The 17361-nt window shown below is 49.7% G+C and overlaps 1 protein-coding gene across 4 annotated transcripts in view; it reads left to right on the top strand.

Moving 5' to 3' along the window:
• The first annotated feature begins 217 nt into the window (after positions 1-217).
• Positions 218-17361, top strand: part of DGCR8 (DGCR8 microprocessor complex subunit) — a 36823-nt gene continuing 19679 nt past the window's right edge. The window contains exons 1-10 of one of the 4 annotated variants that reach the window (XM_042910119.1): positions 218-368; positions 5069-5297; positions 5396-6069; positions 6551-6710; positions 8809-8951; positions 9114-9396; positions 11519-11716; positions 11978-12079; positions 12842-12940; positions 14462-14544. In XM_042910119.1, coding sequence (XP_042766053.1) covers positions 5407-6069; positions 6551-6710; positions 8809-8951; positions 9114-9396; positions 11519-11716; positions 11978-12079; positions 12842-12940; positions 14462-14544 — 1731 coding nt within the window. In that variant the 5' untranslated portion in view covers positions 218-368; positions 5069-5297; positions 5396-5406. Of the gene's footprint in view, positions 369-611; positions 732-4713; positions 6070-6550; positions 6711-8808; positions 8952-9113; positions 9397-11518; positions 11717-11977; positions 12080-12841; positions 12941-14461; positions 14545-17361 lie in introns of those variants that run through there. The other 3 variants (XM_042910116.1, XM_042910118.1, XM_042910117.1) reach the window with 3 other exon arrangements.

Genomic DNA, 17361 nt, shown 5'->3' with positions numbered 1-17361 from the left:
TCCTCACGGTGAGCCCCGCCCAGGAGGCGACCGTTAGCGCGGCCGGGGCCTGAGCGCCTGGTTCCGCCCACGCGGCCGCGCTATTGGGCCTAGCGCCGTGGTCGCTAGCGCTGCGCTTCGCCGATTGGCAGCCTCCGCAGCCCGCTCGGCGGTCCCCCCCAATGCGGGGTGGCCGCGCGCAGGGATTGGCCGCGAGCCGCCAAGGCCCTCCCTCTGCTCGCCCCGCGCGGCAGGCGGGTCCCGCCGACCGGAGAGAGCTTGGGCGGCCTTTCTAGATAGCGGTATCCGTGGCGGTAGCGGCCAGGCCGTGAGGGTCTCCCTGCTTTGGTCGGGCTGCGGGCAGCTCGGGCAGGCCGCGGGTGCTGGAGGTAGGTGCGGGGCGCGAGGGGCGCCCCGCGGGGTCGGGGCGGGCGCTGCGGCCTGCGCGAGGGCGCGCCCTTCCCCTCCCTCCTTCTCGGGCCGAGGGCTAAGGGCCCGGGCAGCGAGGCGGGGCGGGGCGGGAGGGCGCGAGGCGGGGCAGCCACGCGGAGTCCCAGTCTTTGTGAAGCATCATGGCCGCGGGCCTCAGAACGCGAGGCGGAGGTCCCGCTGTGGGGGGTGGAGGGGGGGCGGGCCCCAGGCCCAGGTGACGCCGACTCCGGTCGCACTCCCGCCCGGGTAAACAGCCCGAGTGTAAAGAGGCCCCTTACTCTGTGGGCCCGAAGCTGTAGCGTCGCTTTCAGGCGGGAAAGGTATGAACAAGAGTAGTGTTCGCCCAGGACCCTGCCGGGTGTAACAGTTTGGGAAATCTGAGAAGTCGCCCAAGTCTTTTTCTCCACCAAATGCTCATGGATTGAGTGTCACGTAGATGAACGGATTGTGGTTTTGTTGTAACAATGGTCGTGGTAAAAATAAACGGAGCGGGGCAACCTGTTGATAGTGATACCTGTCAAGTATCATTCGATGGACTTGGGTTGCTCATGGTAGGAATTTGATTTGCTGTTCTGCATGCTTGCATGTACCTTGTTATCTGATGCACGGCAGTCCAGGCTAGGGCTGGTGACTGTGAGGACAACCACCAGGTGGAGACCCTCTGTTTCCTGGCCGCAGACTGGACTCCCAGTCACGGGGCTTTTGGCAGACTGGCCCAAACCCTGCCGCAGGCTGTCACTCACCAAAGAGAGTGAATGGCCAGTCAGCGGTGCGCCTGTGAGTACAGGATGTGAGGTCTGTTAGAGGATGACAAAAGGAATGGATGAGGTCATACTGCTGCTGGGTTGGGCGGGAGGCTGCAGTGTGAGAGGCTTGACCGAAAGGCAGCAGCCCCAGCATTGTACATCACAGCTGCTGCCTCGATGGCCACCCCAGCAAGTGGACTTCAGTGAAGGGTGCTATCCAAGCCTGTTGGTTTTACCCTATGTGCCAGGGATCCAGGGGAGCCTGCTGCGAGTCTCCTGATGGCTCACAGTCCACTTGGCAACCAAGGTTTACGTCCATATGTTCAGTCAGCTGAGGCAGTAGTGGGGCCGATGGCAGGAGTCACTCTTTGAGCCCCTTTACGGCCAGGCACTCTGTAGGGCACTTCCTGGGGATGATTTTATAATCTGACCATGACCTTGGGGGTAGGAAGCCTGAATTTCACTGGTTTGCCTGGTCTTGGTCCCTCATAGTAGTTGCCCTCCCCCTTTTGGTGGTCTCATCCAGGTTCCTGGCTTTAATGCCCTCTTCCTGACATCTCCCATTGCCTTCTCCAGCCCAGGCCTCCCTTCTGAGCTGCTGCCTCTTCCATATATCCATGTATTACTTTGATGTCAAGTAGCCACGTCCAAAACCAAACCCTGATCTTCACCCACCCCACAACATTTCTCATGCTGCCTTCATCTCCTCAATGCATGACAGCTTTGTTCTTGAGTTTAGAGTCACCTGGATTCCTCTCTTAGGCTTCCGTGCAACACTCAGGACCATTTCTTAACACCTCCAGCTTATCACGCTGCTCTGAACTGCCTGGTGAGCCTCTTAGTTCTTCTCTTTGCTCTCACCCTTGCTCTTCCCTCTACTCACCCATGGTAGTTTTTCTGGACACAGAATGGTACTTTTAAACTGTAAGATAGTGTAAAACCAAGGAAGTGAGGAGGGGAGCCACCTAGCCTGGGTGGTAAAGCAGCTTCACTACTTTCTAGCTGTGTGACCTTGAGCAAGTTGCTTAACCTTTCTGTCTTTAACCTCTCTCCGTGCTTTGTGAGAATGCCTAACACTCTTAGAACAGGGCCTGGCTGAGTGTTGGCTGCCACTGCTGTCCTTGGATCATGTGACCTCACTGCTTGGACCCTCTTGTCCAGTAGCCCATCTCTCAAGATAAGGGCTACAGTTCTTGTCTCACTCCACCCTTCAGCACACTGCTTTTACCTGCACTTCTGCCCCAGGGCCTTTGTTCTTCTCTGTTAACCTGGAACATCCCTCCTCCCACCCCCCTAGCTCACTCTCTTCTGCCTACAGATGGACTCTGGCTGTGCAGCCTTCAGTCTGCCCTTTCTGAAACTGCTTCCCCTCCCCCAACTCCTTGCTTTGTTTTCTCTGGAATACTTCTCACCATTTCTTAGTTGTTTGTCCATCTCTCCTGCTAAAATGTGAGCTCTGTGGGGCAGAGATTTTGTCCATTGTGTCCTTAGCATCTAGAATGGTTACATGTGCCACATGGAAAGCATTCAGCAAACACTTGTTGAATGAGTAGAACAAGCTTACTAGAGGAAAGTAAGGAACTTACCCAAGACTGCTCCATTGTGAGCTCTGAACCTTGAGCTGCTGCCCGCCCCCTCCCTCCCCCCCCCCCCCCCCCCCCAAGGGCTGGGCAGGCTTTCCTGATCTCCCAGGGAGAAAGAATGGTCTCTTTCTCTACAGCTCTCTGACTCCACCTTCTGTACCTCTTCCAGGGTCATTATCATCTTTGCTTTGTGCTTTGATCCTGGCAGCTGCTTGGCCTTATAACATGGTGGCAGGTGTCCTCCTCCTGTACCACCCATTGTTTTCAACCCCCCTCCCCCCGCCATTTTCAGCCCCGAGAAGCACAGATTGGTTCTTGATCTGTGTTCTGTAGTACTGAACATGCTGACCTGTCTGTCCTTCTCTGAAATGATCTTTGTTGGTTGCCAGGAGACTGGCCTTATTCCACTTGGTGCTCCTCCTGCCTGTTCGGCTGTAGCCACCTTAGCGTTTACTGCAGTTCTGTGTCTTGTTATCCGCATGCTGTATTCCCTTGATCTTTAGCACCTTTAACAGATAAATCTTTGGGGGAAGTATCATTAAATTTCCATTGAATTCAGAAATGTAAGGACATCTTAGAATCTAGGAAACAAGAGTGACAGTTCAGTGGTCATGGCCCTTCCAACTGCATCCAGGCAGTGGGGACCTTGTTTCTTGTTCGTGGTAGTACATCCCTTAGAGTAGATGGCCAGTGAATATTGATTGAATGAATTAATTAAATCTAAACAAATCTCTGGTTTGTATGTTGCATCACCTTGAAACTACAACCACCACCCTCTAGTCCTTCACTGTAAACTTCTTAAATGTGTGATGTCTGCTGTCTTCTGTTCTATCTGTGCAGCCAGTCAAGCTGCCCTGGGTGGGCATGGGCATGCATGTGCATATCTGCACCCATGTGCATGGCATGTTCATGCGTGTGTGTGTCAGCATGGCGTGGGAGTGTGTGTGCATACACATTTGCGTCTGCACGTGCTTCTCCTGCTTTGATGTCTGGCCCTCCCGCGGACCTCTGGGTTTTTGGATTGTCCCTCTGACCTGCCTTTTCATGTCATCCCTTTTGTTGTCCTTTCTCTGAAGGGAAGCTTCCCAGAGTGACATCCTCAACTCTCTTCTTGGTCTATGTTGCTTCTCTGGGCAGCCTCTCTCCTGTGATTTTGGCAACTACCACCTCGCTGATGTGTTCTGGCCTTCTGTTTCTGGGCCAGTCACAGTTGCAGAGCTGCCGCCTCAGACCTGTTGGACAGGTCTGCCTGGAGGCTCCGTCCATTCTCCTCTGCAGGCTTCTGCCTGAATACTGGAACACGGGGGACCCTCCAGGGGAGAAGCCTCATTCACCTTCAGTTCCCTCTTGTCTCTGCTCTCCACCTCTGCACGGTCAGCAGTGTGGTCAGTTCTGTGTCTTCACTGTTCTTGAGGGCTCCAGCCCTGTCAGCAGAGCCTCTTTCACACCTTTGTGCTCTGGCTTGGAGGACTGCCTTCTATGCCTTGGGCATAGGCACTGGGCCTGGCACAGCAGTCAGTCCCCTTTTTCAAATAGGGACTGAGTTGTGGTGTGTGAATCACTTGACCCTTGGTGGCTCCTTATTGCCCCCAGGATGGAGCCAGGCCCCAGATGGCACCCAGGACTTCCTATGCCTTGGCTCCAGCTGTCTCCTGAGGCTCCCCCGACCGACCCTGGCCAGGTTCCCTTCCCCACAGCCACCACCCCCTCCTCTACTGGGAACAGAACCATGCCACCTCTGGCGACCTCAGCACGCTGCATCACTGTCCCGGTCCACGTGCCACCTTGTGGGCCCAGGAGAGCCCTGGGGTCCCTGGGTAGCAGAGCGCCTGGCCGTATCTCTGAGGCCCTAGTGCCGCAGAGTTGAGCTGAGGGTCTCGCACTCGCCCTCTGACTGACCCAGCCCTAGCAGGTGAGTGGATCCATGTCGCTCTGATGGCCAGAGGGAGGCCACACACCTTATGTGTATTCTGGAAAGGGCAGCCTTGCACCGCGAGCTTGCTTACCTAATAAACTGAGTTAGGGGAATGCTGCGGTGAAGTTTAGCCTAGTTTTTTAAAATCTTTTTTGAGTGTTAAGATAATACTGTTTTTGTGCTTCTGAAGTAGGAATTACAGTGGACAATTAATATATTTAACTTTGGACTTAAATTATAATTTAGGTTTTGAAGGAAAAGCATAGAGCTAATTTGTTTTGAAGCCTAGAAGGTTCTCTAAGGCAGTAGTATTTTAAGTTCTTTACTACACTGTTAATAGCACTTGGTTCTCAGTGCCAATGAAGCAGAAGGTTTCTGTCATTTTGTGACGATGTTTTTAAATCTCTTTGCAGGTGGAAGAAGAAAGGTGCCACTTTGGCATGAAGACAGACTCGCTTAGTCGTCAGTCATTTAAGCTGAGTGCATTGTGATTTCCAATAATTGAGGCAGTGGTTCTAAAAGCTGTCTACATTAATGAAAAGAGCAATGTGGCCAGCTTGACTAAGCCGCCAGCGTGTGCAGCGCGGGCAGGACGGTACCCGGGTCTCAACGGACTTGTGCATGTTAGCTGTATAGATTTATGTAAGGTTTTTTAAAACTCTGGTCTTTTAAAATAGTCTTAACCACTTTTACTATGGAGACATATGAGAGTCCCTCTCCTCTCCCGCGTGAGCCCGCAGGAGAAGCAGTGATGGAGAACCGAGCTTGCCCCCTCCAAGCGCTGCCCCGTGAACAGTCTCCACCACCTCCCCTGCAAACGTCCAGTGATGCAGAGGTAATGGACGTTGGCTCTGGTGGTGATGGACAGGCCGAATCCCCTGCTGAGGACCCGCTCAACTTCTACGGAGCTTCTCTTCTCTCCAAAGGATCCTACTCTAAGGCCCGCCTCCTCATAGACCCGAACTGTAGTGGCCACAGCCCGCGCACCGCCCGGCACGCACCTGCGGTCCGGAAGTTCTCCCCTGACCTTAAGTTGCTTAAGGATGTAAAGATTAGCGTGAGCTTTACCGAGAGCTGCAGGAGTAAGGACAGGAAGGTGCTGTACACAGGAGTGGAGCGCGACGCTCGCGCAGATTGCGGTCTGGCCCTTAGCCCTGTCAGTGGAGACGTGCATGCTTGTCCTTTTGGCGGGAGTGTTGGGAACGGGGTAGGCGTAGGGGGTGAGAGTGCTGATAAGAAGGATGAGGAGAATGAGCTGGATCAGGAAAAGAGAGTGGAGTACGCAGTGCTCGATGAGTTAGAAGATTTTACTGACAATTTGGAGCTAGATGAAGAAGGAGCAGGCGGGTTCACGGCTAAAGCAATCGTGCAGAGAGACAGAGTGGATGAAGAGGCCTTGAACTTCTCCTATGAGGTATGTCGGCGACCCCTCCTTTGGAGCACTCTTAGCAAAACCCAAAGAGAGGTGTTGGGAACTGCAGCATCTTTTGAAAGCTGATGTTGCAGAGAAAAAAAAACAAAACCAAAAACCCGTATGAGGTGGAATGACGTTAATGTGGAAAAGAAAAAGCCGTAAGAAGTCCAGGTTTTTAAGTTTTCCAAAGGTTTGGCTGAGTAGTCGACCTTGTACTCTTTATGCAACCTGAGTTGGAAGGTGCTGCCGAGAAGCACTTCCTGGTGGGATGTGCACCTGTATCAAGCATCAAGCATGTTGGTTGCAGTTGTCAGTTTCATCCTGTTTGTTTTTCAGATGATCACGCAACATAAAGGCATACCGAGGCCCCACTTGAGAGTGCCTCATTTCTGTGTCTGTTCTCACTAATGCTGTTAAATTTGCCTACGGTACAGGAACGCGGGCTCCGGGGGCCATGGTGTCTGAACAGCATGTTTTGCAGGATGATTTTGACAACGATGTCGATGCTCTGCTGGAAGAGGGCCTTTGTGCTCCCAAAAAGAGGCGAATGGAAGAGAAATACGGAGGAGACAGTGACCATCCGTCTGATGGAGAGACAAGTGTGCAGCCAATGATGACCAAGATTAAAACCGTGCTAAAAAGTAAGTCAGCCGGTTAGAAAGTAGAGTGTTTGTGGGACAGCAGAAGTGTAGGTTTGAGAGCCCTCGGGTGCCAGGTGGTGGTCTGGGCAGTGGGCACATATTTGATGGAGGACGGCCATGTCTGATGAAGGGGAAACAGATAAGACACAAGGATGTAACAGATGCATGACAACCCAGGGGCAGGTTGGGGTGTCGGCTGTGGATACACACCACAGAGTGGCTGGGGTTGTGGAGAGGAATGGGGAGGGCACTTCTGATGGGGTGAGGAGGAGGGAATGTTGTATGCTGGGAGATGACAAGATAGGCAACTAGAGAGTGTGGAGGCCGAGGCCAGAGGCAGGTACAGCACCACGGCAGGGGATGGTTGCAGTCTGGGTTCTGGATTCAGTAGAGGCAAAGGTATTCCGAAGCCGCACTTGGTTTTTGGGGGTGGTGGAGGGAGTTGGGAGGCACCCAGTGACATGCTTGTGCTGCTGCTTTGCCAGTGTGGTATAGGTCAAAGAGAAGTCGGTGTCAGTTTCTAGCTTTCCTGGCCTGGAGGTGCCTGTGAGTGTCCAGGTGGAGATTAGGCAGTGGAAAGGGGCTGAACAGATGCGTGGGGACTTGGACACACAGTTGAGACCTTAGGCTGGGGGCCGGGTTGCAGAAAGTGGCCTGGTGTGATGGGAGGAAATTGAGGGGCCGGTGGTGTCCTGTCTCTGACTAGAGTGGACGTGTCAGCAGTGCTGGCTGCTGGCATGTGTCTGCCTGGGTTAGCTAGTGGTTGGAACAGAATGGGTGTTGGGTTTATCAGCTGTAGATGGGGATAAGCCTAGGGCCTCAGCTTCTGGGAAGAAGGGGTGTGGGGGCAGTCTTTACTTCGGTGCCTCCAGATATTTGCTTTGTACTCTTTCTGTGGTTTCAGCAATCTGAGCAGACAAAGTCCTGTTCATCCTGAGTGGCCCACAGGTTCACAATATGCCTGTGACTGCAGGCATGCCACTTGGCCTGCCTGCACTGGGCAGTCCTGTACCTTTCTCTCTGCAGCCTTCTCCGCCTCACCCACCTGGCAGCCTGCCCCATAGTGCAGCCTCCCAGGAGCTGCAGCATGGGCCTCATGCTCACAGGCGGCGTGTGAGCTGCATGTGAGCTCTTCAGATGGCTGGGCCAACTTTATGACTGCTGGTTGTCACAGATGAGTGATCCAGGTGCACCTGCCAGTATTGCCATGTTCTGGTATCAGGTCAGGGGTTAGCACTGCTGGGTGGGGACCTGGCACTGGGATACCACTCCCTTTACCATGAGAGTCCCTGGTGCCATTTTATTGTATGTGTATTTTTTAGATTTCATTTGCTTTTTTCCTTTTGTTTCTAAATTTCTTACTTGCACCCAGTACCTGTAAGATAATTAAGTTTCCGTTGAATCTTTGTGCTTTTCCCAGTAACCAGGCCTGTCAGTGGCAGATGTCAAGTGGGTAACAAGTCTTGAGTCTTTTTCTATGACTGCATGTTTACATGGTTTAGCAAGAACTGACTTAGAAATTTATGAATTGTGAGTGTTTCACATGCTAGTGAGAGCATGCAGCTTAGGTACAATGAAGGCATGTTATCCAGTCACAGGGAGCAGTGGTCGACAGACATGCAATTTATTAGCAAAGCTAACCCAGTCCCTGGGGTGCCTCTGGCCACAGCCAAGGCAGGCAGTGAGGAATTAATGCCCTTGATGCCCACAGCTGTGCAGGCAGCAGCTGAGGCTATGATTTGTGTCTTATAGAATCTCATCCCAGGCTCCTTCACGCACCACATGCTGTTCTAGGTCTAAGAGTACAGCAGTGAACAAGGTGGACAGCTTCCTGTGTTGAGGAGGAACTTAGATTCTATGGGTTAGAGCTATGTAAACACAACAATTGAGCAGAGTTTCATGCATAGGAGGTGCTGAGCAGCAGATGGGGCTGGGACAGGCTCTGAGGAGGGCAGGGTACTCCCCTACTCTCCTAGTTCTTAGAGGTTTTTTTCAATACTTGGTTGGCTTTACTGTTCTCATCTGCTTGTAATTTTGAAGACTTCCATAACTCGGAGAGTTTTTGAAGTGATTGTGGGATGTTCTTGTCTTTATGTAGGTCGTGGCCGTCCTCCTACGGAACCGTTGCCTGATGGATGGATCATGACATTCCACAACTCTGGAGTCCCCGTGTACCTACACAGAGAGTCTCGGGTGGTCACCTGGTCCAGGCCGTATTTCCTGGGAACGGGAAGCATACGGGTAGGGGATGCATCAGTCATGAATTTAGTCTTGTAAGTTTGCAGACTGAACACACACACGTTGCACTTGCATCGTAGCCAAGCAGAGGCAGGTGGAAGGCATCGGATGTTCAGACCTTTGGGGTCATCCTTGTAATCTGTGTTGCAATTTCACTATCCGCAGAAACATGATCCTCCTCTGAGTAGCATTCCCTGTCTGCATTATAAGAAAATGAAGGATAATGAGGAAAGAGAGCAAAGCAGTGAGCTTGCCCCCAGTGGGGAAGTGTCCCCTGTCAAGCCGCTGAGCCGATCTACGGAGCTGGAGTTCCCCCTGGAAGAGCCTGACTCCATGGGAGCTGACTCAGGGCCCCCTGATGAGAAGGACCCACTGGGGGCTGAGGCTGCCCCTGGGGCCCTGGGGCAGGTGAAGGCAAAGGTCGAGGTGTGCAAGGATGAATCAGTTGGTAAGTTTCCTTCCTTCCTTGTTGGTTGGGACCCATCTGCAGGGATGTGGCTATATTCCACGCCTTCCCTGCAATCACATTCCTACTGCTGAAGGCCACTTGTTCCTAGTTATGTTTGTGAGGAAGGGGCTTCTGGAGACCTGTGTCCACTCTTATGTGGCTAGAAAGGTGCGTCTCCCTGATCTTAGAACCCGCCTGGTCTGCAGGCCCCACATGGCCAGTGCTGCCACAGAGGTGGCTACAGTCAGTGCAGATCGGCCTTTTTCTCCAGTCACTTTTGTGACCTTTCCTGAAATTCTGGTTTTTCAGCAGGATGTGCTCTCCTGGCATTGTTTTGATTTACCTTGATGGGCCCAGAGTGAGCTTCGTCAGTCCATGGACTCAGCACTGGGGGATGGCCACTATTCTGTGGACATTTCCTGCTTCAATCCCACTATTGTTTTTGGCTGTGTTGGTGTTTCTCTTCTTTTTTTGTGTGTTTTTTAGCCTAGGCCTCCCCATTCAGTTTCTTTTTCTTTTAATGTTTGTTTTTGAGAGAGAGAGAGAGAGAGAGACAAAGTGAGAATGGGGAAGAGGGAGAGAGAGAAGGAGACATAGAATCCGAAGCAGGCTCCAGGCCCTGAGCTGTCAGCGTAGAGCCTGACGCGGGGCTCGAACTCATGAACTGAGAGATCATGACCTGAGCCAAAGTTGGCCGTTCAACCGACTGAGCCACTCAGGCGCCCCTAGGCTTCCTCATTCAACTCTTAGTTTGTCTCTATAGTGGTGGCAGATCCGTTTCAGCCCACCTGCTGAATCTCATTTCAAGGAGGACTTTGTGTTTCTGAGGATTTTTGGTAATTGCTGTTTGGATATTGTCAGTATTGCTGCCCAGCCTGTCTTGTAACTCTTATGTATGAGGAGCCTAGAAGAGCTGGGATCAGGGGAGCACCACTGCTGAAGAAGGGGAGGGTGTCTCAGAGAGGGGTGGCCTCTGTGGAGAGAGGTGTCTGGGGAAAGGCAGGGTGTGTCACTAGCTCCCAGCTTCCCCAGTGGACAGACTGCGTTCTCCCCACGCCTGCCTGCCTGCTGTCTCCCTCCTTATCCACGTCAGCCTCCCCTGTCTTCTCTCCGGGTGCTGGAGCTTTTCTCAGGACCTGTCTGAAGGGAGCTTTTGCTTTCAGCCTTTATCGTAGAGGTTTTTTTCTTCATACTATCTTTTAGGCACACAAACACCTGAATGTGTTCCTGTTTTTTTGAAAACACCTGCCTTTTATTTCTAATTTCATTCCCATGGGAGAGGTTGACCACTTGTACTTGTTTGCAGACTCACTTCCCTGCATTCACGTGTAAAGAAATATGTGGTTTTGGTGCATAATTAAGTAGGTGCAGGTACGTTGTTTCACAGCTTTGTGTTTTAACCGTATATTCCTCAGTCTTCACACATGGAACTCCTCCCTCCGCTTCCACCGGCACTGCTCTTTGGGCTGGCCATGAGCCATGACAGTCCCTGCCTCAGGGCTTACACTTGAGTAAGAGACCAGTTAGGCTGACATGATTCTCTAGGATGTCCTGGGAGGGAGAGGGGTAGTGGGTGCAACAGTAAAAGCAGGAGGCCCCTGGGAACTTCACTGAGTGGGGTGGGTGGTGAACAGTGGGGATGGGCCAGGGACTGTGTGGGGCGAGGCATGACAGGTGCCAAGGCCCAAGCCACCTGCTTGTGTTGCTGAGTGTGCTTGGGGCCAGGGTGCCGGAGGGGAGAGTGCAAGGTGTGCACTGGGTGCATAGCGCTTTGGCTGCTGTGGTACCTGTTTTGATACAGGGAAAAAAGGCTTGAAGGCCATCTGATTTTTTGTTAGTTTTTAAAGCTTTTTCTTTTTCTCCTTTTTTCTTATTGTTCTTGTTCCAAATAAACTAAAAGAGCATCCTAGAGGTTTGTAACTTGAGTAATTTGAGGAGCTGCCAGAGTGAAGGGACCTGATCCTTTGCTTTCTTTGCTCTTTGAAAGGAAAAGTGAAAGAATGGGGATGGTGTGGTGGGACCTGTTTGATGGGCAGCCCGTTGCTGCCCAACTTAGTGGGCAGAGAAAACATGACTCTTATGTTGGAAATTAGCAATTTTGTTCTCTGGTAAATCCGCACAGATCTGGAGGAATTTCGGAGCTACTTGGAAAAGCGTTTTGACTTTGAGCAAGTCACTGTGAAGAAATTCAGGACTTGGGCTGAGCGGCGGCAGTTTAACCGAGAAATGAAACGGAAACAGGCGGAGTCTGAGAGGCCCATCTTGCCAGCCAATCAGAAACTCATCACTCTGTCTGTGCAGGATGCACCCACAAAGAAAGGTGAGTTGGGGCTTGTAAATTTTATCATTGGCAGATTGATTATACTGTTGTTTTTCACTTGATGGTCTTAGAACATATGCTTTGTGTGTGAATTGCGTTTACTTCAAAGCTTATGTTTACCCTATGAATGCAGAGGTGCACTGTGTTCATGGTGGTGAGCCCCTAATTGTGAGTGAGTCGCTAACTTGGTGGTGCCAGGTCCCAAGTGCTAGCTTGCGGCAGGTCCTCATGCTGTTGCTGAGATAGGCCTTCTTGTCACAGAGTTTGTCATTAACCCCAACGGGAAGTCCGAGGTCTGCATCCTGCACGAGTACATGCAGCGAGTTCTCAAGGTCCGCCCTGTTTATAATTTCTTTGAATGTGGTAAGTTTGACCTCCCCCATCTCAGCCCCGAAGAATCCTACACCTTGCTGGGGTCATGGCTGGGAGGCGGGAACTGACCATTAGCCCCACTCTTTGGGATAGGAGTGAAAAGGCAGGGCAGGGAGAAGGGCACTGCAGGTGGGCAGGTCATTTTCACAGTAGTGTGCCCCTTCTGAGGGCCAGTGCCTCTGCTTCCCCTTCCATTATCCATGCTCCCTCCACCCCCACCTTCCGTTCATTCCTTGCTCCAAGGAAGGCCTCCCTTGCTGTGTTTCCACCTGCCCCCAGGTGGATGGAGTGGCCTTAGGCCTGCACTTCCCACCAGCTGTCTCCTGTGGCCATCCTCATCACACCTTTGTGAAAACCAGTTTATCCTTTTCTTGGAAGTCTGAACCCAGGAGTCACGCATTATTTTTCATGTTGTTTCTTTGACTTAACTGCATCTGTGTGTCTCCGCTGCTCACAGCCCTCTGTCCATCTTTCATAGACATTGATCCCTATCCCGGCTTGGCCTCTGGCCTCCTGTTTCCCCTCCAGCTTATGAACCCGTAGTCTCCCATTTCCCAAAATTTTCCTGGCATGCTCTTTGCCTGCTGACCAACCCTTGGCCCTGTCTCCATGCCTCGGGAGCCCCTGTCTCTGCCCTCCAGCAGCAGCCCTGACCCTGCCTTGTCTTTTGGTGCCAGCAGATTGTATGTATACGTGCGTGCATGCTTTTAATGTCTTGGCAAGTGTTTTTAAAACAATAATTTTAATTTTAAGAGAACCCAAGTGAGCCTTTTGGTGCCTCGGTGACCATTGATGGTGTGACCTATGGATCCGGAACTGCAAGCAGCAAAAAACTTGCGAAGAATAAAGCTGGTAATGTGCCTATTTGGGTGTCAGAGACCCATGCTACCTACTGTGTCTGCCTCTCCCCTTAGCTGGGGAGGGCTGGGGGTAGAGCAAATCCATTTTATTTATGTAATCATCTACCTTGGTTTTTTAAAAATATGTGCTCTTTGGAAAAGACTCAAGTAGAGGAAGTAAAGCGTGAGAAATAAAAGTAGAAAATGCAAACCTCTGCTCGGTGGAGGCTGGGCCTGAATCTTCCAACCTTGTCCCCACCACTCACAGAGCTGACTAGGCTGTGCCTAGCACGCATACTAGAGCGGGTTTGTATTTAAACTGAGCAAAACGTGGGCATCTTAGGAGATGACAAACAGGTGGAAACGTATGCAGTCAGCATTCTCCTTGAGTGGTTTTGACATGTGCGAGGACGATTTCCTGAGTCCTTCAAACTGCCATTCATTGAACATAGCCTGTCAGATCCCTGGGAAGGCCTATGTTTCTGGTTAAAATGGAAACCGTTCTGCCTCACCATTAGGATTACTTGACCTCTTCTTGGGAGTAGAGCATATTGCATGGTGCATGTTGGGTGTACCCAGACACTGGCACCCACAATTCCATTCTTGAGGTTTCTCTGTTGTGTCTTCCAAAGCATGAAGCATGTTGGTTTATCACATTCTCACTAGGTCTCGAGGGTGGTGAAAGTGCTTTTGCTCACGTGACTCAGAATTTCCTTTGGAGTTGCTTTCTTTGGTGATGTATGCTGAGGATGATTGGGAGAATATGTTACTTTCTATCCTTTCGTCACGGGTTCTCCCTCAAGGCCTGCTGTCCATCTTAGGCAGAAAACTGACAAAAGCCTTTTTCAGCTCAACAAACTGGTGCTACTAAGGTCATGGGGCACATAACCAGCAGAGTGGGGCTCACTGTGGGAGTGGAAACGTCCTGGCAGTGGGGCTCTGCTCTCCCCATGTGCAAGGATCCACTTCTCTGCCCAGACCCCAGCTGCTCTCTTGATTCCTCACTCGGATGTCTTGCCAGCACCTACAACTCTACAGGGTCAGACTTTTGCCCCTCCCCTGTTCTGCAGCACCCCCCACTTCCCCACCCCAGTGGTGAGTGGCAGTCCTGCTCACGCAGAAACCTGTGCTCAGCATTGAGTCATCCCTCTGCTCCATCCTGCAGATGCTTTCTCCAAAGTATCTGTCCAATCGCTCTGCTTTTCCCTGCCACACTCAGCAGCCTGTTCACTCCTCAGGCCTCGCTGCCTGGCCTGCTACAAGTACCTCAGGGCAAGAGTACACACAGCTCGGTGTGGCTTACAAGGCTGCCCACAGTCTTAACGCTTGTCCCACGGCCTCTTTGTTTAGGATGTGCACCTCCCGTCCTCTGCTCTCCCTGCCTGTGAAGTGCTGCTTGCTGTTCCCCAGGGCCCTTGCTTCCCTCTGAGCCGTGGGTACTCTGGCCCTACACAGGAGTCAGCATGTAGCTTGCTCTGGAGTTAGGAAGCAAGCTGGGCCTGAGCCCTCACCCTTGGGGTTTTTCTTTTCATAGCCCGAGCTACGCTGGAGATCCTTATCCCTGACTTTGTCAAACAGACCTCTGAGGAAAAGCCCAAAGACAGTGAAGAGCTTGAGGTGAGTGTTGTGATCCTGCCCTGTTTGGAGCTGTGGTTCCAGTGCAGTGTCCGCACCCCACCCTCCTCACTAGTGCAGGTTATGCTCACGGATTTAGTCACCCAAGCTCTAGGTGATTTTGTTTTGTTCATACTTTATAAAAGGGGAAACTAGCTTGTCTTTGTGCAAACAGGGGGAAAGGTGTTATTTTTGTCAGAGATTTTTGTCCCATGTCTTGCAGTGAGTGGTAAAGAATGTGCATAATAAGTGTATACGGGAGTTCGTCAGCTCTACCCTGACTGGAGATCCATGGTGAGAATGAAACTTTGAGACTGTCTGTAAAAGTTATGTTGTTCTTTGTATTAAGAACTACTTAAAACTACTTGTGAACTTTCTTGGGTAAATATGATAAAATGGATATTTGTAGTAAGGGCTTCTCAAATTCTGAGGAAGGTGTTCTTTTTTATAAGTTCATTAAAAAGATTTTTTTTAAAGTTTATTTTAGAGAGAGAGGGCATGAGTGAGGGACAGAAAGGGAGAGAGAGAGAATCCCAAGCAGGCTCTGTGCTGTCAGTGCAGAGCCCAATGTGGGGCTCAGACTCACAAACCATGAGATCATGACCTGAGCCAAGATCAAGAGTCGGATGCTTAAGCAACTGAGCCACTCAGAAGCCTCTCTAACAGTTTTATTGATGTGTAATTTATATACCATGAGTTTTGCTCTTTTAAACCGTACTGTTGAGTGGATTTTTGTGTATTCAGAGTTGTACAATCATCGCTTGCAGTGTTCTAATCTTAGAATATTTTCATCTCTCTGGGAGGAAACCCCATACCCATTAGCAGTCACTCCTAATTCTCCCTGTTCCTTGCCCCTCAACCCCTGGCGACCACTAATCTCTCTGTCTTGATGGATTTACTAGTTCTGGACACTTCATACCAATGGAATCATATGACATGTAGTCCTTTGTGACTGGCTTCTTTTACTTACCATGCTGTCTTAGCTGTAGGTTTTATCAGATTGAGGAAATTTCCTTCTGCTCTTGGTTTGCTGAGAGTTTTTTTTAGGAATGGATGTTGGATTTTGTCAAATGTTTTTCCTGCTTGTACTGAAATGATTGTCAGGTTTTTGTTTTTTACTGTAGTCATGCAGTGGTATATTGCATAGGTTTTTGAATGTTAAACCAACCTTGGATTTCTGGGATAAATCCCACTTAGTCATGGTGCACGTAAGTTTGATGTGTTTGCTGGATTTAGCGTGCTGGTATTTTAAGGACTTTTGCAGCTATATTTATAAGGGATACTTGTTTGTAGTTTTCTTGTGATGTCTGGTGTTGGTGTTGGGGTAATACTGTCTTTACAGAATGAGGTGGAAAGTGTTCCTTTCTCTACTATTGGTGTGGAATATTTCGTGAAAGGTTGGTAGTAATTTTTTAAACATTTGATAGAATTCACCAGTGAAACCATTTGAGTCCAGACTTGAATTTGTCTGAGGTTAGTTAATTACTAATTCAATTTTTTCACTTTTACCTCTGTTCAAATATCCTTTTCCTTTTTGAGCTGGTATGGAAACTTTGGGTTTTTATAGGAATTTTTCATTTTGATCTAGACTAATTCTTTGGCATACATTTATTCGTAGTGTTCCCTTATGATCCACGTTGTTTTGGTAAGTTTGTGCTGCTCCTGCTTTCATTACTGATTTTAGTAGTTGAGTCCCTCTTTTTTTCTCTTGGTCAATTTAAAGTTTGTCAGTGTTGTTGATCTTTCAATGATCTAACTTCCGGTTTTGTTGATTCCCCACCCCTCCCCACAATAGCTTTGTTACTGTCTGTTTCATTTATTTCTGCTGTAGCCTTTGTTTCCTTTCTTCTGCCAACCTTAGGTTTAGTTTGTTTTTCTTTTCTAGTGTCTTCAGAGTATGGATTGGAGATCTTCTTTTTATTCATTCCATTTAATGTTATTTTTTATTTATTTATTTATTTATTTTGAGAGAGAGAGAGAGTACACACGAGTAGGGGAGAGGGGCAGAGGTAGAGAGTGTGAGAGAGATTCTTAAGCAGGCTCCATGCTCAGGGCTCAATCCCACAACCCTGGGATCATGACCTGAGCTGAAATCAAGAGTCAGGTGCTTAACTGACTCAGCCACCCAGGTGCCCCCTGAGATCTTCTTTCTAAATATTGGAGCTTGGGCTATAAATTTTTTTCTATGTACTACTTTCACTGCGGCCCATAAGCTCTAGTGCGTGTTCTATTTTTTGTTCACCTCAAAGTGTTTTTCTCATTTCTCTTGTGGTTTCTTCTTGAACCATTGGTTATTTTTGGAGTGTCTACTTTCCATCTATTTGTGAATTTCCCGAATTTCCCAAATTTCCTTTAGTTATTGATCTTTAATTCCAGTGTGGTTCAAAAACATAGTTTGTATGATTTCAGTCAGTCTTTTAAATTCATTGAAGTTTGTTTTATGACCTAACATACGATTTGCCCTAGAGAATGTTTTATATGCAAGTGTACTATGGAGTGAACCAGATGCCTGTTAGGTCTAGTTGGTGTATAGTGTTATCTTCCTTTGTTGGTCTTCTGCCTAGTTCTATCCGTTCTTGAATGTGGGTATTGGAGTCTTCTGCTGTTGTTATTGAATTATAGCTTCTTTCAATTCTGTTTTTGCTTCATGTATTTTGGGGCTGTTGGTAGCTACATATATGTTGGTGGTATTGGGAGGTAATTAGAAATGTATGTTTGGTCTTTGTTCTTGGTTCCTGGTGCAGAGCTTCTAATGTAATACAGTACATTAATGCGTTTTTTGTCCCCATGTCTTTAAAAAGCTGCAGGTTGATAAAGGTG

Source organism: Panthera leo, chromosome D3, assembly GCF_018350215.1.
Source record: "Panthera leo isolate Ple1 chromosome D3, P.leo_Ple1_pat1.1, whole genome shotgun sequence".
Taxonomy (NCBI): domain Eukaryota; kingdom Metazoa; phylum Chordata; class Mammalia; order Carnivora; family Felidae; genus Panthera; species Panthera leo.
The sequence above is the reverse complement of the archived record's forward strand: the minus strand, read 5'-3'. Positions and strand labels throughout refer to the sequence as shown.